Source organism: Bufo bufo, chromosome 2 (assembly GCF_905171765.1).
Source record: "Bufo bufo chromosome 2, aBufBuf1.1, whole genome shotgun sequence".
NCBI lineage: Eukaryota > Metazoa > Chordata > Amphibia > Anura > Bufonidae > Bufo > Bufo bufo.
The window spans coordinates 656,963,641-656,988,381 of NC_053390.1; the positions used below are offsets into that span (position 1 = coordinate 656,963,641).

The 24,741-nt window shown below is 45.0% G+C and overlaps 2 protein-coding genes across 4 annotated transcripts in view; one reads left to right on the forward strand and one right to left on the reverse strand.

Moving 5' to 3' along the window:
* FBXW7 (F-box and WD repeat domain containing 7) overlaps positions 1–22,325 on the reverse strand; it is a 194,262-nt gene extending 171,937 nt beyond the window's left edge. The window contains exons 1-2 of one of the 3 annotated variants that reach the window (XM_040418545.1): positions 22,225–22,325; positions 14,665–15,046 (exon numbers count right to left, since the gene is read on the reverse strand). The gene's annotated coding sequence lies outside the window, so the exon portion shown is untranslated. Of the gene's footprint in view, positions 1–14,664; positions 15,047–22,166 lie in introns of all 3 variants that reach the window. The other 2 variants (XM_040418544.1, XM_040418543.1) reach the window with 2 other exon arrangements.
* Positions 22,326–22,403: 78 nt separating this feature from the next.
* ERCC8 (ERCC excision repair 8, CSA ubiquitin ligase complex subunit) lies at positions 22,404–24,415 on the forward strand. Its single transcript, XM_040418549.1, has 2 exons — positions 22,404–22,477; positions 22,786–24,415. The coding sequence occupies exon 2, from the start codon at positions 22,903–22,905 to the stop codon at positions 24,100–24,102; it is 1,200 nt and encodes a 399-aa protein (XP_040274483.1). The 5' UTR covers positions 22,404–22,477; positions 22,786–22,902; the 3' UTR covers positions 24,103–24,415.
* The last annotated feature ends 326 nt before the right edge of the window (positions 24,416–24,741 follow it).

Sequence of the window (24,741 nt, forward strand, 5' to 3'; positions counted from 1 at the left end):
GTATGAGAACGGAATGCATTTTGTAGCATTCCGTTCTGTTCAGTTACGTTTTGTCCCGATTGACAATGAATGGGGACAAAACGGAAGCGTTTTTTTCCGGTATTGAGACCCTATTATGGATCTCTATCGGAAAATATTAACGCTAGTGTGAAAGTAGCCTTACTTTATCCAAGCCACTCTCAGATTGTTTTCTTGTGACACATTGTACTTCATGACAGTGGTAAATTTGAGTCTATATATTTCACCTTTAATTTATAAAATAATCCAAAATTTACCAAAACTTTGGAAAAAAATAAAATAAAATAAAAATCACAATTTTCTGAATTTGAATTTCTCCACTTTCAAGACAGATAGTAATAGCTCATAAAATGGTTATCAATCAACATTCCCCATATGTCTGCTTTATGTTGGCATAATTTTGTAAATGTCATTTTATTTTTTTAGGACGTTAAAAGTAGCCATTTTTCAAAATTTTCCAAACCATTTTTTTAAGCACCAGTTCAGTTATAAAGTGACTTTAAGGGGCTTACGTAATGTAAACCACCCATAAATGACACCATTTTACAAACTACACCCTCAAATTATTCAAAACTGATGTTACAAACTTTCTTAGCCCTTGAGGTGTTTCACAAGAATTAAAGGAAAATGGAGGTGAAATTTCAAGATGTCACTTTTTTGGTAGATTTTTTTTTATGTTAACCCTTGCTGTGTTGCAAGAAAAAATTGATTAACAGCAAAATAAACCTCAATATATATTACTCTGATTCTGCAGTTTACAGAAATACCCCATATGTGGCGGTAAACTACTCTATGGGCATGTGGCAGTGGTCAGAAGGAAAGGAGCGCCATATGGATTTTGGAGACAGAGATTTCTAGAATAATTTTTAGGCACCATTTTGTATTTAAAGAGACCCTGACGTACCCTCAAAAAGTGACCCCATTTTGGAAACTACACCCCTTAAAGAATATATTAAGGGGGGTACTGAGCACTTCGACCCCGTACGCGCTTTACAGGATTTGGAAACACTTGGCTGTAAAAATGAAAAGTTTCATTTCTTCCAAGAAAATGTTGCTTTAGCCCCAAATTTTTCATTTTCACAAGGGGTAACAGGAGAAAAAGCACCCCATAATTTGTTTCCCATTTTCTCCTGAATACGGCAACACCCCATATGTGGTGGTAAACTGCTGTGGGGGCACATGGCAGGATTCAGAATGGAAGGAGCACCATATGGCTTTTGCAGCTCAGATTTTAAAGGATTGGTTTATGGGCGCCATTGGTTTTTATTTTTTAAGTGATTGTCTTATGTGGGGGCTCATTATTTGCGGGATGAGGTGATGTTTCCATTGGTACAATATTGGGGTACATAAGAATTTTTGATCACTTGGTATTACACTTTTGGTTAGGCAAGGTGAAAAAAATTGCTGTTTTGGCATAGGTTTTTATATCTTTTTTTTTTTTACAGCATTCACCTGAGGGGGCATATAATGTGATATTTTCATAGAGCAGGTTACGGACACGGCGATACCCAATATGTCTATAATTTTTATCTTGTTTTTGTGTTGCCATTTTCTGAGAGAACGGACCTGTTTTGCCGGAACACTTGAGGCCGGATCCGGCATTAATGCATTTCAATGGAAATTAATGCCAGAACCGGCATTCCGGCAAGTGTTCAGGTTTTTTGGCCGGAGAGAAAACTGCAGTATACTGCGGTATTTTCTCCGGCAAAAAAACGTAAGAGGGACTGAACTGATGCATACGGAATGGAATGATCTCCATTCAGAATGTATTACGATAAAACTGATCAGTTCTTTTCCGGTATTGAGCCCCTGTGACTGAACTCAATGCCGGAAAAGAAAAACGCTAGTGGGGGAAGTACCCTAAATTTGCCTTTTTGATCACTTGGCATTCCACTTTTTGTGAGGCAAGGTGACTAGAAAATGGCTGTTTTGGCACCGTTTTTATATTACTATTTTTTTACTTTATTTTGGGAAAAGGGCGCACTTTTTGTTTTACTTGAAACTATTAATTTTTTTTCCCCACGGGGCTGGATCTCGCAGGCTCACACGGATGGCAGCCACAAAGCCTAAGGAAGGCATCGGGCTGCCATCCAAGCCATTGGGTCCCCATCACAGCAGCGCAGGGACCCAATGGACACCCCACAACCGGCAGGATACCGCGGTCAGCGCTGACCGCAGCAGTGCAAGGGTTAATGCGCAAGCATTGGTGTTTTCACCGATGCCGACGCATACAGCAGGGGTCCGAGTATCAGTGACTGCCGGACCCCTGCAGCTGATCGGGCGGGCGCAGCTGGGATTTGTGACCCTGTTTCCAGCGCTGTACATGTACAGAGCTGGTATCCCACGGGTTAAGTTTCTGCTCATTCTAGACTTTGAGGTCAAGGAGGTGTTCCTATCAGTGATTGACAGCCATCTGTGTATGCACAGTCATAGAGGGAAAGCTGTCAATCACTGATAGGAACACCTCCTTGACTTCAAAGTCTAGATTGAACACTGATATGAATGGATAAAGTTATACTGAATATTTTCCTATAAAACGATATATCAATCTGCTCAGCTCCTCCTGCCTACAGCTCAAACACCATGTTCAATCTGACAGATTTCGTCTAAAGTGCACCCATCACCACAAAATGAAATGCAATCTGCAAACACCATGTTATAGAGCAGAAGGAGCTGACCAGATCAATACATATTTTTGTGGGAAAAGATTCAGTAAAACCTGCAATTTACACATTTATATCTCTGCTTTTTCTAGCCTAAGACCGCCTTGAGAACAGCTCTTAGCACAAGAGCTGAAGTCACAAAAAAACTAAGATACAAATCTATCAATTACAAGCTTCACTGAATCTTTTCCCAAATACCGTATATCAATCTGCTCTGCCATGCAAACAAGCTCGCTGTTCTTCTAATTGCCATAGAGCATTCTGGGAGTTGTAGTCTGCAGTGCCAGGGGTTGCTGATCACTGCATAGAGGCTTAGGTACAATATCACACACAACCTGTGGACAGATGCAGAATGGTTTCTAGAAGAAAGCAGACATGCTTTTCTATTCCTGTTCAACCCTACTAAATGTAGGACAACATGACTGGGAAAGTTCCCACAGATTACTATGACTAGAAATGGACCATAGCACAGATACAGGCAGCACACTGGTGCCTTGCAGCGCTGGGGTCCTAGGTTCGAATCCGACCAAGGACAATATCTGCATGGAGATTGTATGTTCTCCCCGTGTTTGTGTGGGTTTCCTCCGGGTTCTCCGGTTTCCTCCCACGCTCCAAAGACATACTGATAGGGACCTTAGATTGTGAGCCCCATTGGGGACAGTTGGAAGCTAATGTCTAAAGAATACCGTAAGGAATTCACTAGACAGCAAAGGAAGATCAACATCCCCATCAATTAACAGTAGTACTTCAATTATAGTGACAGAGGTAATAAGTATTGAGACAGAATAGGAAGAATAAGTTATGGACTCCAGGAGCTGCCACTGGCCACATTACATCACAGTAACATGTAGCAGGTCTTACTGGTCACACAGAACCACAAGAATCAACGGCCGATGAATGGTCAATATCTCAGAGATATACAGTCAAGTCACCAGTTAATATTCAGAGTTAGGCTACTTGCACGCGAAGGTTGTGTGCCTGTGGCCGTATTGCGACCTGCATACAGCGGATCCACAATACACCGGCCCGTGTGCACTCCGCATCACGGATGCGGACTCATTCATGCGGAACGGAAGCATGGATCGGAACCCCACGGAACCATTATGAAGTGTTTCTGTCCGTGCCTCCGCACTGCAAAAAAATATAGAACTTGTTCTATTTTTAGGCGGTGGGACGGATCACAGACCCATTCAACTTGAATGGGTCTTGATCCATCCAGGCCGCCGCATTGACATTGCCCATGCATTGAGGACCACAAATTGCGGTCCCCAATGCACGGAACGGATGCACACCATTCCTGTGCAAAAGGCCTAGCCGTGAGCAGCATGGACTGCAGCTAGATGGGTTGGGAGTAGAGTTGAGCGAACACCTAGATGTTCGGGGAGTTCGGCCGAACTTTAAAAAAAAAGTTCGCGTTCGGGACCCGACCTTGATCCGAACCCCATTGAAGTCAATGGAGACCCGAACTTCACTTTATTTTCCGTTATAACATGGTTATAACGGAAAATAGTATTATATTTTTCAGATCTGAGTTTTCACGATCACTCAGAAAAAACGATCGTGAAAACTCAGATCCGACAGTATATTCTAACACAGAGGCGTTCCCATGGTGATGGGGACGCTTCAAGTTAGAATATACTAAGAACTGTGTACATAACTGCCCCCTGCTGCCTGGCAGCACCCGATCTCTTACAGGGGGCTGTGATCCGCACAATTAACCCCTCAGGTACCGCACCTGAGGGGTTAATTGTGCGGATCTCAGCCCCCTGTAAGGGATCGGGTGCTGCCAGGCAGCAGGGGCCAGACCCCCCTCCGTCCCTAGTATTAAAATCATTGGTGGCCAGTGCGGCCGCCCACCCCCACCCCCCTATTAAAATCATTGGTGGCCAGTGCAGCCCCCCCCCCCCCCCCATTAAAATCATTGGTGTCCAGTGCGGCCCCCCCCCCCCCCACCCCTAATTAAAATCATTGGTGGCAGTGGCCACAGGTTAACAACCCCCCCTCCCCCCCTATCATTGGTGGCAGTGGAGCGGCAGCGGTGCGGCACCTGAGGGGTTACTTGTGCGGATCACAGCCCCCTGTAAGAGATGTAAGCAGGGGGCAGTTATGTCCACAGTTCTCAGTATATTCTAACTTGAAGCGTCCCCATCACTGTGGGAATGCCTCTGTGTTAGAATATACTGTCGGATCTGAGTTTTCATGATGTAACTCAAATCCGATGGTATATTCTAACATAGAGGCGTTCCCATGGTGATAGGGACGCTTCAAGTTAAAATATATCATCGGATTGGAGAAAACTCCGATCCGATGGTATATTAATATTATCCGAACACCGAACTTTTACTGAAATGTTCTGGTGCCGAACACCGTAAAGTTTGGTACGAACCTGAACTTTTACAGTTCGGGTTCGCTCAACCCTAGTTGGGAGTGACTCAGTAAGGTCCTGGTAGGTTGTCACAGGTATGTGGAGCCATGCTGACTGCAGAGCATCCCGCTGCTGCTGGAGGGAGCCTGGGGGAGGATCAAGAGAGTGAACACATTGATCAAGGTCGTCCCACAGATGCTCAATTGGGTTCAAGTATGGGAAATTAAGGGGCCAGGGTACTATATTAGAAGTCTTGTTCATGCTCTTCCAATGTCAGACATTTTTTAGACAAGTGACTAGTCGCATTGTCTTGCTGGAAAATCCCATTCCCCAGGGAAGACAATAAGCATGTATGGGAGTAAGTGATCTGCAAGGATGGATTCATACCCACAGTGCCTTCTACATGGATGAGTTGGCCCAGAGAATGCCACGAAAACATTCCCCAGACTATAATGCTGTCACCACCAGTTTGTTTTCTTCCAGTAACGGTTGCAGGGTATTTGTTCTCGGTTTCTCGCCCGACACTTAAAACGTCCATCCACTCGATGAAGCATAAAATGTGACTCATCGTAGAAGGTAACCCTTTTGCCAATCAGCGGAGGTCCAATTCTTATACTGTTGCGAAAAAGGTAAGTCTTTTCTGCAGATGCAACTTCGTTAGAAGAGGTGCAGGGACCATCTATCTGCTTTGGAGCCCCATATGGTTCTCTAAACGGTTTTTGAGACATCCGTTGGTGGTGAGCGGCTCCATTGTAGCGTGTCAATCCAACCTCACGCACCTTCATATCAAACATTCACCTCTCATCAATGGCACGTGGTACGCCGCAGCTTACATGTTGCTTATTCACACTGATGCCATTTGTCCATTCACGATGACAGCAATGAGGGACATGTGTGCAGTCAGCCTTATATACCCAGAAAGCCAAGTGGGAAGTGGTCATAATAATGTGACTCAATCATGTAATATCTATCTGTAGCTTACTGGGATATGTATGGTGAGAAAGAAGAGGTTTTTAATGTATACTAACAAAAAAAAAAAAAAAGCCTGACAATAGGCTATCAATATGAACATCTCGGAAAACCCCTTTAAAGGGATTGTCTCAGAGGCAACCACATTGAAAATGTATGTCCTATTACGTGGTGGCCATTCAGATTATTGGTCGTCCATGTAATATAAGAAAGGCTTGAGTCTGCCAGAGTTGTACTCCCAAGCACAGACCTCCTCTCTATAATAACCGAATGCCCTAAGAGAGCACACAGACCGTGTATTTGAGCAGACAAAAATTATTTCCAATTTCCATACACACACCAAGCAAAAAAAAAAATGAAACAAAAAAATGTATTCAACTAATCTGAGATCAAACTGTCGAGAGGTTTGCTGCCCGTGAACTGATGCTGAGCAATAATACTTTATTTGTTAGGAAGGCAAAGCAATGGATCACAAAGAAATGTTGCTAGCAAATATTTAAAGTGTGGGGGGCCGACAGCATTAAAAATGCACATAAAAAGACACTGCTGCTACAAGAGCACAGAAGTGGGGACAGCTGGGTGCAGGTCTGCACTGCAGTATACAGACAGGACCTCCGAGCTAATCCAGGGCTCCTGACTGATCTCATTCATTATTACATCCTCTCATTTCCACTGAATGTAGAAAATGACACGCAGCAAAATACTCTGCAAGATGAGGCCAATTTAAATGAAGGCAGCTGAAGCAGGAGCACTGTAATATTCCACTGATGGAGCAATTTTAGACACAAATTATCCACTTACTAGGTTAAATCTGAGAGGGATTCAGGAGAGCAGACAACAGGGAAAATGACAGGCTACAGTAACTAAAGAAAAGGAATGTGCATAGCTCAAAGTATACAATGGCACGTCTATAGCCTACGGCAGCTTCTTTATTAATTTAAAGGGGGTCTGTTACCAGGCACAATGCCTTGCAGGGCTAGCTCAGTTACTTTATCCATATGCAAATGAGTGGTTAAGTGCACTGGGGGCGGTATCAAGCTACTGTGTGCATCCTTGCTCCAAATGCTTTTTCTGCCAACCTCTCCTGCTCCTTCTTGATTGACAGGGCCAGGTTCATAGTCATTTCATCTGGTCCCGTCAATCAAGAGGAAGGGGCTGGCAGAGAAAGCAGGAGGGGCAAGAATGTAGAGAGTGGCTTGGGCCCGCTGTCGCGGCTGTGTAATGGTCTGGTGGTAGTGGACCGTGACACTTGTGCCGTGCATGCTTGTTGCCAGTTTGTTTTAGCATGTTTGGACAATTCTCCTTTAAGTCTGGTGTTCCTTCCCATTTTGGTGTGTGCAAGGTGGAGCTGGGTGTGGCCTCATAAGTCTTCTTATGTTGGAGTTGTGAGGTCAGTTGTTTGTCTGCCTTGCTCCTCTCTGGATTTGTCACCTGTCCGTGAGGGCCTCCTTGTGGAACATCAAGGTCTTTAGCGATGTCTTCCTATGTTCTCTTCTTTGTTCCCCAACTTATGCCTCTTTCACACTTGCGTTGTCCGGATCCGTCGTGCACTCCATTTGCCGGAGGTGCCCGCCGGATCCGTAACACTGCAAGTGAACTGAAAGCATTTGAAGACGGTCGTGTGCATGAGGCCTAACATTGTACGGTGGTGGGTTTCCCCCAACTCCCCACTGCGACACCTACCCTCTGTGCACCTAACTGCCTATTTGCATATCCAGGGGATAGTATAAAAAAAAAAAAAACATTTAAAAATGGGGGGGGGGGGGATATAATGATGTTATATGATTGCTATATTATATATACCATTGTGACAGATATTGGTTTATGTATTAATTGTATGGTTCCTAAAAGAAAAATAAAAGATAATTTTAATTTAAAAAAAATAATAAAAAAATATATATAATCACATTTTCTCCAGAATGAAGAAATGGAAAGGCATCATTACATTTAGCTGGGTTACGTGCCTGGTTTAAAAGTGAAGTTCACAGTGACTCCTTTCAAGGCCGCATACACATGACCGTATGGATGGCCTGAAAACAGCGGAACCTCAAAATACAGACAGCAGCAGTGTACATGCAACGGGCCTATGATCACCCGATGAACAGGTAAAAGCATCATCAAAAAAATAAAGAAAATCATCCAAGATCAGGCTGTGTAACCAGCAATCTGCTTCCCAGGAAGAATGACTCTCTATGGCAGGGGTGCACAACCTTTTCTGGTTAGGGGGCCACATTGTCAGCCTGAACCGATTCAAAGAGCCGAAAATATAACTTAAAGGAGTATTATCAACTGAAATACTATATTTATGGCATATTGAACATACAGTATATATCCTAAATGTCTTGTTACACTTCTAGTCCTCCCATCTAATGGCAGAGTACATGAAAGATCCATGTGAGCAGCCACAAAACACGGACACACGTCTGTTATCAGATGGTTGGGGGCCGCACAGAATGGTATCGAGGGCCGCATATGCCCCCCGGGCCGCAGGTTGTGCACCCCTGCTCTATGGGGACAGGCTTGTTCCCATACAGTGGAGGTGACTGCTGCATGTAAATGTGGACCTCATCTCCGCTAGCGATAAGGTAATATTTATGAGGAAGGGACAACAAATGACATGTACTTATCTGCAGATGATGCAACAATGTATCAAATGTGAATGAACGACAAGAGAGGAAATGACGTGACCTTCATCAATAACCTTTTCAGATGTTCCGCAGATGGTAACAAGTCCTTGGCTTTTTTATTCATCCCTCAGAAATATGAAGAAAAACGTATACTGCACATTCCAAAGAGCATCATTTCCCTTTGTAGCACAATACTCTATAGAAATAAGGACTCCTTGCTGCCTAGACCTACAAAGCGACCAGTATGTCTTTGTCAATACAGCGAGTTGTTCATTACAGCTACTAATAATGCAACCTTTTGTTGGATTACGAAACTTCAGAAACCCCTTATGAGAGATCTTGCTTGGTATGTTTCTATCCACTGTTTAAACCAGAAACGCCTCCAAAAAAAGGGATTGTACAAGGGAAGCAGAACAATGAATGAATGGGTATCATGCTCAGTGCTGAGGAACATATACCCCTTTGTAGGAAGCACCAAATATGCAACCAGTGAGCTCAGGCCGGCCATACACAAGGTAACTGTCGACCAAACGCATTTGGCCATAAGCTCTCCCCTGCCTCCCCCATAAACATGGCCTCTAGGCTCAACCAATAGCATGCAAGGGGAAAAAAAGTCACTGGTTTTGGTTTACCTTCCCAAAAATGAAATCCAACAGCCCAATTCTTATTCCCCTGCTGGCAGAGGTTCAGATACACATTGGATAGTTGGCTGGTCCTGTCAAAATGAGAGGGTCGGACAATATGCATCTAATGTGTATGGCCAGCTTGACACTGCATTAGAAACAGCCTACGTACAATCAGTTCACGTAGTGTACAGTATGAGGCACGCAGGGAAAGATCTAGGGATCCATCGATATGGGCATGATCGGAGAAAACGCTGCACAATATTCTTTTTCCTGCAAACTGGTGGTCCATAAAACATGGGCACAGCCGTGTGCACTCCGTATACATAGTGTCATACACTGTGTAGGGGCCATGCTGGGTTACTGCAGCTAATTCCCCATTCAAGCTACAGTTTAAATTGGTGGGGGTGCCCGGCGCCGGACGCTCAGTGCACTGACACTGATGACCTAAGAATAGGTCGTCAATGTTGAAGTTTTAGAAAACTACTTCAAAAAGGTACTACCTATGAAAGTCTCCAATGACAAGAGCAACAGAGCAGTACGAAATATCCTCTCTTTATAAGCACCTTAGTGGTTAGAGATCTGGAACGCAGTACCCATGTCTGCACACCGCACACATGTGGACCCTTAAAGGGATTATCCAATTTCACAAACAGCCTCCCCATGTGCCAGGCCCCTCACAGGTAATATACTTACCCCGCTTCTCCCTGTACACGGATGAAAACATCCGGTGTCGGGGGGAGCAGTCAATGGCAGACAGGGACGAGCCTCTCTAGCATTTCACGGTTTGTGAAATTGGATAACCCCTTTAAGACTGGAATTCAGCAACTGAATGCACAGTATATGGAGGTTGGACTAAATGAATTCTAGGCGGATTAGATAGATGGGTAAATCAGATCAGACAGAACGAGCTTCCTGAAGAATGATGGACACACAGAACACATCATGGTAACACTTCATGAAACTTTGACCTCGCTTAACTCCCGAACAGTAAAAGAAGGTGACCTATACGCTCTCTCATTTTCTCCGGCAGAATCCTGGACTGACTCCCCATGTAGCAGCTACATGCTGCTTATTCAATACAACCAAAATAGAAAATGATTAAAGATTCCAAATGGAGCACATTGTTACAACCGAATGGACAAAAATAACCTTTTACAGCATGAACGCCTCGAGATCATAATTTCTCAACCACAGCTTCCTTTCTTTCTTGTCAAGTAACCTACATAAACGATGCCTTTCTTGTAACGGAGGCATCTACCTTATCATATATTATATCTCACTACAGACAAGTACTTCACATTCAGTATAAACAAACAATTACTTAAAGGGGTATTGCGGGTGCTTGAAGTCATCCCCTATCCACAGGCACCCCCACCCCGTGAAGCCACCCTCAAATGAATGGAGAAACTTGTCATTTCTATGGGAGTTCTGGAGATAGCCGAGTACAACGGATGGAATGGATGAGCGCATGTACACCACTCCATTCACTTCAGGGGGGGCTGCAGGGAGTACAGGGCCCCTGTTCTTCTGATCAGTGGGGGTCCAAGCGGCAGGACCCCCCCACCGATCTAATAGTTATACCCTATTCTGTGGATAGAGGATGACTTCAAACAACCAGAATACCCCTTTATATACTGTAGTATGAAGAGTTTCAAGAAGAATGACAGAACCAAAAATAGGCAGGTTGATTAAAGATATGCATTCTGCCACCGATGTACGCGAAATTAGTCTCTGATGTGTGCGAGTGCCAATCTCTTCTACAAGCAATGGAGGATAGTGAACTCGCTATAATCATTCCCCTAGAGACACCAGTTGCATGTAAAATTTCAGTGAGGGAGATGCAATGGATATGTCTTTAGGTAATTATTTCAATGTAACTTGAGAAATGATGATAGAGATCAAAGGAAAATCCTCTCTCCAGCTCTGTGAAAAAGACTGAATGACACAGGTTGGGAGCTCAAAGAAGGAGGAGTTACAGGATAAATAATATGGATATTACAGCAGAGATAACTCCATAAACAAATATAACAATGGCCACAAGACAGCAAAATACAGTAAGTGGTTTTATTTATTATACTCATAGCGCTGATATATTCCACACAGCCTTATGAATATTATCATCTCTTGCTGTCCCCAATGAAGCTCACAATCTAATGAGCTGGGACAGCAAAATAACATTTTTAACCCCTTCCCTGGCAAGAATGTATTCTATATGCCCTTAAAGGGTAGCACTTAGACAAGGACATACCTCATACGTCCTCTCTACTGATGGCTGCATCTCAGGCAGTATAAACAGAGATAAGAACCTAAGGTTTATAACAATATTACGTATAACACGCGTATACCTGAAGCTCCCAAGCCTGACCCGATTTCTAAAGGTTGTATCTCTAGATGTACATTGGCAGTAAGGCCTCTTTCACACGGGCGTCAAGGATTTGGGCCGGATAAGATGCGGGTGCGTTGCGGGAAAATGCGCAATTTTTCCGTGTGAGTGCAAAACATTTTAATGTGTTTTGCACGCGCGTGAGAAAAATCGGCATGTTTGGTACCCAAACCCGAACTTCACATAAGTTCGGGTTAGGTGTTGTGTAGATTTTATTATTTTCCCTTATAACATGGTTATAAGGGAAAATAATAGCATTCTTGATACAGAATGCTTAGTAAAATAGGGCTGAAGGGGTTAAAAATATATATATATTTAAAATTTAACTCATCTTAATCCACTTGTTCGCGCAACCCGGCTTCTCTTCTCTTCAAGGAAAAGGACCTGTGGTGACGTCACTGCACTCATCACATGATCCGTCACCACAAGTCCTTTTCCTACTGCACAGCAAAGAAGACAACAGAAGTGAAGCTGGGCTGCGCAAACAAGTGAATGAGGCGAGTAAATTTTTTTATTTTATATTTTTTAACCCCTTCATCCCTATTTTACTAAGCATTCTGTATTCAGAATGCTATTATTTTCCCTTATAACCATGTTATAAGGAAAAATAATAATGATCGGGTCCCCATCCCGATCGTCTCCTAGCAACCATGCCTGAAAGTCGCACCGCATCCGCACTTGCTTGCGATTTTCACGCAGCCCCATTCACTTCTATGGAGCCTGCGTTGCGTGAAAAATGCACAATATAGAGCATGCTGCGATTTTCACGCAACGCACAAGTGATGCGTGAAAATCACCGCTCATGTGCACAGCCCCATAGAAATGAATGGGTCCGGATTCACTTCACGCATTGCACCCGCGCGGAAAACTCGCCCGTGTGAAAGGGGCCTAAGGCAACCCTGGTATTTTAATCAAGACCTGACTCGTATTTCTAGATGTTATAGCGATTTAAACACATACAGGATACCCCCCCCCCCCCCTTCAGTCTATCGTCTCAGTCAGTGTGGAGGAGGAGAGGAGGGTCAGTAGGTGAGGTGGTGACAGGCTGCAGCAAAGAGGAGAAAACTTGATCCTCATCTCCATTGTGCCATAGACTACTTTTTATCGAGTACTCTGGCTCACATTCCTCCCTGTTTTTTTTTTTAAATCTACCTCATTTGCAGTTTTCTCTCGTCTCCCATGCTTCAATCCTACGTTCTGTTTATCATGTACCTGCTCTTCCATGATATGTGTCTTTACATCAGCAGGACATGTGACAAGAACCACTCCCTTGTACATCCCAAAGACGCTTGTGCATCCTACATTACAAAGATACAATGCTGGAACAAACCCAGCCTCAACTGAATATCAAAACAGATTTTCCACAGGGAAAAATGGTTGGCTAATTTATTTACAATAAGGAACTTTGGATTAATTGTGGTATTTGGGGAAAGAGATAACAGCGATATCTGTTGGGCCGGATACATTTATATCAAGTGGACATTACTACAGGAGTACGGGTAAAATACATTTATGAGCATGCAATCAATCCACCTCCCCATCAAATCAGAAAGCATACTAGCTCTGTCACACAGGGAGAGGTCTTTTTTTTCCCAAAAAGGCAGCTTTAGGCTCCATTCACACGTCCGTGGAATGGGTCCGCATCCGTTCCGCAATATCCAGAACGGGTGCGGACCCTTTCATTCTCAATAGGCAGGAATGGATGTGGAAAGCACACAGTGCTTCCGGTCCGCAGCTCCGGAAAAATATAGAACATGTCCTATTCTTGTCCGCAATTGCGGCCAAGAATAGGCAGTTCTATGGGGGTGCCGGCCGGTGTATTGGTATGGATGGAACAACCGGACGTATGGCACTGCACAATTTCCAAAAAATACATGCGAATGTTGGCTGGTACATTCCTGTTTATGCAGAGGATAGATACCTCTTTGCATATCCTTTTCCCATAGCGTATTGCCAATAAGTCTCCATACCATGGAGTACTTCTAGTAAGACTCCACACAGGACTGGTCTTCGAGGAGATCCAGCACCCTGCTGAAGTTTCATATATTTAACACAAGCAGCACTGAATGTAGAGATGTGTGGTATTGATAAACTAATCAGATCTTACAGTTTCTTGGCGTATAAAATTGTATTTGTACCCAAAGTACAAATTGTAGTACCAAAGCTTAAGGCCTCATTCACACGTCAGTGTTTGATCAGTGATTTCCATCAGTGATTGTGAGCCACAGCCAGGAGTGGAGCTACAGAGACATAAGGTATAAGGGAAAGATCTGCTCCTGTTCGGTATTTTTGACCCCTACCTGGTTTTGGCTCACAATCACTGAAGAAAAATACAGACGTGTGAATAAGGCCTAATACTATTGCAGAATATCCAAAGTATGTATGAAACATGTGGCTGTACCCTAAGGCCTCATCCACGTTTCCGTTTTTCACTGTGCTGTCTGCATTTCCCACGGACAGCACGTGTATCCATTGACCTAAATGTGTCTGTTCACATTTCAGTAATTTTTTTAACTGACCATGGGTCACTTAAAAAATAATCAAGGAGACATGCACTACTTTGATCCGTGATGCGGACCAAGCACGCCCATAGAAGTCTACGGGTCTGTGAAAATCATAGGAGAGACTCTGGAAATTAATTTTCAGCTGAGCAACGTCAGTGAATTACGATCGACAAATGTATGGTAAAAAACTGACACACTGACCAACCACGGATCTTTCACGGATGAAACTCGTATCCTTTTTTCACGGACTTGTCACTGACACGACATTTAGGCCTCGTCCACATTTGCGTAATTAAGTGCCTCCCAGACAAACAGGGAGCAGCTACACAACACAAATCTAACCCACGGAAATAATTCTTTACACATATACACAAAAGTAACAATACACCAATAAAAAAAATTGTTACTCACATATGTGACACAAGCACAAATAACTAATAGATAGAACGACAATAAGAAATTTAAATAAAGGGGTAGATAGCCAGTCAGAGAACCCTCCAAAAACTCACCTGCTGGAGCAGACAGCCCCGTGAAGAGCAGCTGCTGGGGACGCTCCCAATTCCCTTTTCAATATAACCAATTTTCAGTTGTGCTCCTGTCAGGACGATAAGGACTGATCCATAGCTGGGATAACCAGAAACAGGATTTTAAAATTCACAAAGTGTCTTCTGCTGTTTTCCACAGGAAACTTATCGTTTGGTTAAAAGTTGGCTTCTTTACATAGAAACGGAAAGCTGGGTTCCCATCTGGAGCTTTGAAAGTGGAGGACCTGGACAATGTCAGTCAGAGACCCCTCATTCAGTTCACCTCTGCTCATATTCTTTAGGCATCTTAAGACTAAAACTCCTCACTTCTGGAGGCTGATGTACAAAACCGCCAATAAGGTGGGATCTGTGGAGGGGGGAAAAAAGAATAGCATTTAATACTACAGCAATTTAATGCATTCCATGGGAATGTAAATCGGGATATAAAGAAAAACTAAAAAAGAATTCAAACATAAAATCATATGAAAATAAGGAATAAGTCAGTCTTACAGGAAAAAAAATGAAAAATTAATACGCTGCCAAACTTAAAAAAAAAAAAATATATATATATATATATACACACACACACACACACACTTAAGTCCTGACTCTCTTCCATCATGCAAAAAAACTCCACTTGGCAGCTTGTTATATCCTTTTCCATGAAAGCTAGCTAACAACTGTGAGAACTCCCACAGAGAGTCACTGAATGGCAGAGCAGGTCTGTAGATACATCCTTCACTTCCGCAATAGCTCTACATCATCAATCCCTGTGGGGGCGGTTACCGTACCTGTCTACCAATTTCCCAACAAACAGCTATAATGAAAAATCATACAGATTTAATCAACTTTCCAAAGCATAAAGAATAAGGAACTGCTGCAACTCTAATCTCATCTAGAATACCCCCCGAACCGACGGTATACTTTACCAGCAGGTTCCCCTTCTCTCTAACGGGGGCTGCTCATGATGACCATGCAGGGCACTGGTCAGCAGCCTGTGGAAGAAAACCCATCTCCACATAGCCAATTAGGGAATCTGCAGTTAAAGGGGTTGGCCCATCTCATACATTGGGGGCATATTGCAAGCTTATGCCCCCAATGTCTGATACGTGCAGGTCCCACCTATCTGTCACGGCCTCTGTGTTGTGCGCGTGACACTTTGCCGTGCATGCCGGTTGCCATGGGCAATGCATTTATTTCAGCTTGTATGTGCCTTTTTCCCCCTTCTCCTGGTTCCTCCCCTGTTTAGTGCTGGAGGGGTTAACTACCTTGATGGGTGTGGTCACTAGGCGCTTCTTTTACCTGTGGCTTAAGGTCAGGAGTCAGTTGTACTCCAGCCTCGGTGTGTGCTGGAGTTATGCTCCTTGTCTGGATGTTCCATCTTCCAATGTAAGGGCCACCTAGTGGGACAACGATGTCTTCCTTATGTCTCCTCCATTTTCCCTACCTTACCTGTTGTTATGTTTGGTGTGGGTATATGTTCTGGGGTTGTTGTTCCATGTCTGGTCAGTGTTTGGTGTTTTATGTCCGGCATGGAGGCTAGATGTTCCCCTGTTTGCCTGCTGTGTCCTCTGGAAGGTCCATGGTTGCTGCATGGTTTCCCGGAGGGGTGAACCAAAAGTCAAGTTTGGGAGCTGTTGCTGGAGTGCTGGTTCCTGTGTGTCAGTACGTACTGCATCCGTTTGGTGTTTGGATTGCATTATGTTTGTATGGGTTCCAGTTTACCTTGGTGTGGTCTTCTGTTGTACCGCCCAGCAGCTGCGGCAGGTAAGTGACCAAGCCTTCCTGGGTTTTTGGTTCAGTGGTTACCTGCCATTCCACTTAGCTTCCTCTCTTTGCTGTTAGGCCTGCAGAGACTCCTGTTCTTCCGTGTCTTGGAAGAACAGGTCGTCTTCTCCCCTGCTTTTATGTGAGGGATTATCAGGGCGACTCAGGCTCCTAGGTATGATCCGTCCTACCATCCAGGTCTGCTCATACGGTGAGGATCAGGGACGCTTTAGGAGGTGACCTGCTCCCTTATCCGTGGTGTCTGGCCTGGTGGCATCCTATTTATCCCTGACATTGTACGGTGGGGGGTTTCCCCCACTCCCCACCATGACTCTCTCTAGAACGGAGCCTGATTTGAATGGACACTAATTCTTAATTTTTTTTGTATTCTTAACATGCCCACACTTACAAGAAGTGACTTATTATTATGTATAGTTCTTCATTGGGCGAGGTCTAAGTCCATTGCGGGCACTTCAGGGATCAAGTGATCCTAGACCAACTTCAACACAAAACATATGGGGGGTTGCGCTGCGCCTGTGCAGTCAGGCAGCCTCAAGCGTTGTGAGCTGTCTGGGCCAGAGGCTGCCTAACTGCACAGCCCCCGGTCCGTCTCTATTCTGCTTTGGAGACCGACACCAAAAAGATGCTTGCAGCATTTTGGTGTCTGTCTGACGAAACCGAGCCAAACGGATCCATTCTGACACACAATCTAAGTCAATGGGGACGGATCCGTTTTCTCTGACACAATCTGGCACAATAGAAAACTGATCCGTCCCCCATTGACTTTCAATGGTGTTCAAGACGAATCCGTCATGGCTATAGAAGACATAATACTACTGGTTCCGTTCATGACGGTTGTATTATTGCAACGGAAGTGTTTTTGCAGATCCATGACTGATCCGCTAATATGAAAGTAGCTTAAGTCCAGAGTCATCATGGATCCTTTCTACACAGTGCTACAGCCAAATAGAATACTTACTGCTAGGTTTTCCCCCTGAACATAAATCATCATTAGGGTTCCAGCAAGGGGACGCTCCATTAATAGCTGACTGTCAATGGACTCCTAACAAGTAGGAATTATCCAGAGCAGAGAACCTTTTTAACACTGAGGGTCAAATATCAAATCTGCTACGCCAGTTTTCAACATTCATACTTTCCCTGTAGTTTCTGAGGAACACCAAATGTCTACAAACACATGGCATCTCCAATCACCAGCATAAAGAAATACTATCGATAGAGTAACAACTCCTCAGAAACGGCGTGGCAGACGATGATGTGGCTGTCCTCATTTGGTGCTATCAGAGGGTGTGTACCAACCTTGAACTCAACCCTAACATAGAAGACAGAAACCTGAAATCAATTCCCGTAACCCAAACGCTGCGGGTCACAGTTACACAACAGTAATACCAGCCTACACCATCCTCATAACTACATGCATCTCCTAGCGTCATCACTTCAATGATGACATCTGCATAGGCTTTATGTTCTTCATTGCCTATTACAGACCGCGATTCACTTCCTGCCGTGACCCACAGACAGGTTAGACTTAATAGATGACCCATTTTGAGGTAAAAAACGCGCTGACTCAGCGGTCTAGCACATGCCCACAGCTCCCTATCGGTCTTGTTAAAACTTCTTGCAGATGGTTAAAGTAAAAAGCAAAAGAGGAACGCAGAGAAATGAATTTTCAGTCTCAGTAAAAGGCCAGGAAAAATACCGATACAGATAGTATTGCTTAGTGATTAAAGGGGTTTTCCGGGATATTTATATTGATGACCTATCCTCAGGATAGGTCATCAATATCAGACTGCCAGGGGTCCGACGTCGTGCCAGCGCAGCCTTCCCTTCATTGTTTACCTGCTCGCCATCGACCTCGCAGCAGTGAGCAGATGCAACTACAAGACGTACCATTCATTTCAATGAGGCGGCTCCTTCCTATTCAAATGTATAGGAAGACCCGAAATCCCCACCGATCTGATACCGATGACCTATCCTGAGCATAGGTCATCAATAACATAGAAAAACCCATTAACGGTCAGCAAACTAGTAGAGGGAAATTACTCTGATCAGGCATCCATCAAGAGGGTCCAGTGATAGATTAGATTAACCCATTCCTGACACAGCAATTTTCTTTTGTTTTGACTTCCGGGCTTCCCAGAGCCATTACTTTTTTATTTTCCAGTTCACATAACCATATGTGCCACTGTTTCTTGTGGGCAAGTTGTACTTTCTGATGGCATAATTTATTATTGCATAGGACGTAGTAGCAAGATGGAAAGTAATTGTAAACGGGGTGGAATCGGAGAAGGAAAAAAAACTGAATTCTGAAATCGCTTTATGGGTTTTGTTTTTACAGTGTTTCCTATCTTAAATGGGTTGTCCAGGCCGTGTCTGGTATTGTAGCTGAGCTCCACTAAAGTGACCACGTACATGGAACAGGTCAGCCAGTTTTATAGGTACACATCTGCTTGCAGAAGCCCATTGAAGGGGTTGTCTGTCTGATCAAAACCCCAAAAACCAGTTTAAAAAAATAAAAATCATCTTTGAAAATACTGTGGCTCCCATAACTGCCACTTCCAGATAAGAACTGAAGAGCGGTACGCGACTGCTGAGCCTCTGCCATGCCTGCACCAGTGACTTCTGAGGAAAGCGAAGGAAAGGGGTTTTCTGGGCCTTCCTTGGGATAGGTCATCGATATCTAATCGGTGGGGGTCTGACGCCCAATACCCCCTGCCAATCAGCTGTTTGAAGAGGAGGTGGCACTCCAGGCTCCTCACAGCATACCAAGCACAGCGGCATTCATTGGATAGGGGCCATGCTTGGTATTACAGCACAGGCCCATTCACTTGAAGGGGACTGAGCTGCACCTAGGTCACATGACAGATAAACATTACATCACTGGCCTAGGAAGAGTTGAGTGCTGACATCTCTTCAAAGAGCTGATGGGCAGGGGTGTTCAGTCAGACCCCCCCCCACAATCAGATATGATGACCTATCCTAAGGATAAGCCATCAATATCAGATCGGCGAGGGTCCAGCACCCGGTCAGCAATATGAGGAGACGGCGCGCGCAGGGCACACGTGCCGTCTCCCTTCCTGTCCACTAGACATACAGCAGAGGGCAGGTAGACAGCACGTACACACGGGCACTGTACTCACCCATCTTTGGCAGTCCCATAGAGAGGCAGCACACCTGCTCAGCTGCTGCTCCAGTTGTTAGGGAGACTCAGGAACCCTGGTTTAATAACTGGCGGTAGTCACAGCAGTTGGATTCGCACTGATCAGACGTTTTTATCTTGGTACAAACCCTTTAATGACTAAACTACACGAAGACTTGCTGGCACAATAGGCAGGGTTCACAGTGCGCTGCAAAGGAAACTTCTACATGTATTTTACCGTGGTTTTGTAATTTGGGTCACTAGCCATGCTTTTTTTTTTTTTTCCTGGTGAAACTTGTAAATATGTGTGAACCTAGCCTTGTGATCTTGATGTTATTTCTTAAAGGGGTTGTATGCTATTTTAACATTGAAGACCTATCCTCAGGATAGGTCATCAACATCAGATTGGCAGGAGTTCGACTCCCGACACCCCCGCCGATCAGCTGTTTGAAGAGAACGAAGCGCTCATACAAACGCTACTTTCTCTTCATTGTTTACCTGCTCGCTGTCGCAACTCCAATGGTGAGCAGGTGTTATTACAAGTAAGCTGTCCCATTGGGACGGCTCTGTAGTATTCACTTGAATAGGAAGGCACCATCCCATAGACGTGAATGAGACAGTTTTAATTATACCTGCTTACCGTTGTAATGTCGACAGCGAGCAAGTAAACAATGGAGAAGACAGCGCTCTTACAAGCGCTGCGGTCTCTTCGAACTGCTGATCGGCGTGGGTGCTGGGTGTCCGATCCCTACCTATCTGATACTGATGACCTTTCCTAAGGGCAGTCTAATATTGACACCAATTACCGAATGAACGAGCAAACGCTAGTTCATCAGGCAATCGTGATCTTTCAATACGCTTATTATAAAAAAATTGCCAGCAGCAGATCGTGCTCTCTAACCACGGTCTGCTGCCAACAAACCACTAGACAGAACGGGGACGAGCGATGGCATAAAGATTGCTCCTCCCCATGCTGTGGAGGAGATCACTGCATTTCAATGCAGCTGTCTCCTCTGCTAGCGAGCAGGCGATTGCCCAGAAGGAACACTTCCTTCCCAAAAATCGCTTGTAGGATAGCTAAATGATTTCCACCTCGTGGTTGTGCTGAGGCGGCAGCATGCAGCAAGACCCTGCCCACCTGCAACGAACAGCCACAAAAATTTGGCTACTGCAGTTGGGCAAGTTTGAGGACACCCAGCCTTACAGACTAACAGCTCACTGGCCTGTGAAGTGACCTCATATACACTGCTGAAAATCACTTGTGAGCTGACCCATTGACTTGAGTCAGTGTTCATTCGGAGTGTAGCCTACACTGGGACAGCACCCAGTTAGGACTATAGTTCGTCTTAATGAACCGTTAAAGTGTCATGCCACTACATAGTACTACCAAAAAGGCTTATTTCACCACAGTGGTCTGCATGCTTTGCCCCTCCAGCTGTTGTAAAACCACAACTCCCTGCATGCCCAGAGAACCTGAGACAGTCCAGTGATGTTGGGAATTAGTATTGTCCAAAAGAGGAGGAGGCGAGGTTGCCCACCACTGTTTCACAGCATGCCACGTTACCATGCACAACTGCAGCCCCTAGGCCTCATGCACACAACCGTATTTTCCATCTCTGTGCTTTCTGCCGGTAGACACTGACCAATTCACTTCCATGGAGCCATGCACACGGCGGCACTTTTTGTGGTCCTATTTTGTTCCACATTGTGGATAATAGTCCTTTCTATTGATGGGAGCGAGACAAATGTGGAATACACATGGAAGGTATCTGACAGACCTGGACACTCGCCCCTACACACAGAAGGCTACAGCCATCACTGCTCTCATATGTCCTCTCTAGTTTCTCACCAACAATAGACTGACTTATAGGATAGCCGCCTTACATCTGGAGGCATCAGAGGCAGAGATTGTTAAAGAAGTTCTCCGGGCTTTTTAATATTGAGGATCTATTCTCAGGATAGGTCATTAATATCAGATTGGCGGAGCTCCGACACCCCCGATCAGTTGTATGAGGAGACGTCGCGCACAGTGGGTACGTGCCATCTCCCTTCTGTCCTCTGCTGTATGTCTATAGGAGCGCAGCAACGGACAGGAAGAGATAGGTGGGACGGCACGTGCGCGCCATCTCCCCGTACAGATGATTGGTGGCGGTAACCCGCCAATCTGACATTGATGACCTATCCTGAGGATAGGTCATTAATGTTAAAAAGCCTGGACAACCCCTTTAAGAGCTCATGTGCACACCCTCTTCCCAACTGCTAGGGGACCCATCCCCTGAGGTCTCCACCTACCCCCTGCCTTGTAGACTGGGGGCTTAGCACATGTGTGATGTCAGCTTTACAACCCCTTCTCAAACGTGGAGTATGGAAGCCACACTGCTGACTACGGCGGTACTCCCAGCTCTAGAGCAGTGTGTGGACTGATGCCTACAGCCTGTAAGTGGTACCAGACGAAACCGTGGAAGAGTGTAACCCACGCAATGAATGTATCCCCACACGCACACTACGTGGGGCAGACATATGTACACAAACACACTGAGACAGGACGCACATATACACACACCCTGCAAGTCTGGCCGGTACCGGGAAGCACGGAGCGGGAGTCACCTGCTAGGGGTTACGTATCAGCACGGAGTCCGGCCGCGGCTGGAGTACACACTGGCACACGCACACTTAGCGGAAGGTGCTCGCCGAGAGACACAAGCACGGAGGAGAGAGGGCGCGCCGGGATGACGTCAGTCGCTCGGCAACAACTAGTGCTGTCTTGGCGCAGGGGGAGTGACGTCATCCACTGGAGCCGGAAGCGGAGCGGGAAAAGGAGAGTGTTCGCCTGCCGTTGTTTTCACTATGAGTGTGGCCGCAGGACTCTAGGAGGTATCGTGCAGGGGGCTCCTCGTGTGTACTGGGTGCTTATGGCCACGTTCACACAGTCGGTATTTGAAAGCCAAAACCAGGAGTGGAGCCTACAGAGAAAAGTATAATATAAATATTTGTGCCTTTTCTGTGTTTCGGATCCACTTCTGGTTTTGGCTTATAAATACTGACGGAGACCTATATCAATATCACATATGTGACTTGCTGGAATATTCGGGAGATAATTTTTTTTTTACCAAGTAGGTTATGAAGTTACTGATTTCTATGTCTGGTCTCTTATTATGTGACATTCCTGTTTTTTCTTGCAGGGGACAAGAAGAAGCTGCTGCCTGCGGGCGATCACCTCCTCTGGGCTTTACTGGCATGCTTCCGTCTCTTTTGCTCTGTATTATTTATCGTATTATTTCATGACATTTTTCTAGAAAATGATAGGATTTCTCTGGTCCAGAGTCTGCGGTATAGATAGCCCTGTTCGTCTCAGGCGGGCAGAATGCACACGGAGGGTGCTGAGCCTGGAGCTGAATAAAGACCGAGATGTTGAACGAATGCATGAAAATGGAATTAACACTCTTGACATAGAAGCAGTGGAAGGGCGATATATGCTGTCCGGGGGCGCGGATGGGATCATTGTTCTTTATGACCTTGAAAGTTTGAGTCAGACGCCCTCTTACACATGCAGAGCGGTTGGTAAAGTGGGCAAAGGCCATCCCGATGTCCACAAGTTTAGTGTAGAGACGGTCCAGTGGTACTCGCATGACACTGGCATGTTTTCATCAAGTTCATTTGACAAGACTCTGAAAATCTGGGACACCAATTCCTTACAACTGGCAGAGGTCTTTCAGTTCGATGGGAATGTTTATAGCCACCACATGTCTCCAGTGGCAACGAAGCATAGCTTAATAGCCGTTGGGACAAAAAACCCTAAAGTGCAGCTCTGTGACTTGAAATCTGGCTCCAGTACACATATATTACAGGGTCATAGAGGGGAAGTCCTCTCTGTCTGCTGGTCTCCAAGATATGACTATATCTTGGCTACTGCAAGTGCCGACAGCCGGGTGAAACTGTGGGATGTCCGCAAAGCATCTGGCTGCCTGATAACGTTGGACCAGCACAATGGTGAAAAGTCCAAATCTTCATCAGAAGCTACAAACACTGCCCACAATGGAAGAGTGAATGGGTTGTGCTTTACAAGTGACGGGCTGCATCTTCTGACCCTTGGCACAGATGACAGGATGCGTCTGTGGAACAGCGCCACAGGGGAAAACACTCTGGTCAATTATGGCAAAGTTTCAAATGACAGTAGAAAAGGTGTCAAGTTTACCGTTTCAGTGGGCTGTAGCCCAGAGTTTGTCTTTGTACCATATGACAGTACAATTGGTTTGTATACCATCCATTCTGGTCAAAAGATAAGTGTACTGAGGGGGCATTATAATGACGTGAACTGTTGTGTGTTTCAGCCTCACTTCCAGGAGCTTTACAGTGGCAGCAAAGACTGCAATGTTCTAGCATGGATTCCTGCAGTACGGGAACCTCTTCCTGATGATGACAGTGAAAATCCAAGGTCACAGGTACATCTTCATCCTGCATTTCAAGATACCTGGAGCAGCAGTGATGAGGATGGGTGAACAAATGTTTCTAATAAAATAAAAGATGCAAAAAGAACTAATGTATTTGTGATGTAATCAGTGAAAAATATTAAAGTGGTCCTCCCGGCATACTCTCCCACCCAGTCAGACATGCAGCATGAAGTGATGCAATTGCACGTTTTGATGCCACAGTTGGTGAAGCAACCATTCAGCACTCAACGAGTATCTTGCATGGGTCCTATTTATCAGGACGCTTAATGTCACAACAGGCAGTAGCAGAGACTGCCTGAAAGGACATTTTAGGGCGTGTGAGTCCATTGGGTGTGAGCGTGATCCTCTGCTCTGGACTTGCAGGAGCGCATGGCATTATGATGATTTATAATGCTGTGTGCCTCTGCTTGAACTTACTTCTACAGAATCATACTGACCTAAAGCTTTCACTGGGATTCTGTAGAAGTAAGGTCATGCAGAGGCACACGGCATTATAAATCATGATAATGGCGTGCGCTTCTGCAAGTCTAGAACGGAGGATCACGCTCACACACGGAGCGTGATTCCCACAATGGACTCGTTTGTGTGAAACGGCCCTAATGTGTTGATCTGAGATGGCCACTGAGCAGAACGAAAGATAAACTGGATAGTACAGAAAACCCAGACTCCACGGACATTACCCACAGC

Excerpts from the sequence above, each read along its gene's own strand:
- ERCC8 (XM_040418549.1), top strand. The coding sequence starts at position 22,903 with ATGATAGGATTTCTCTGGTCCAGAGTCTGCGGTATAGATAGCCCTGTT.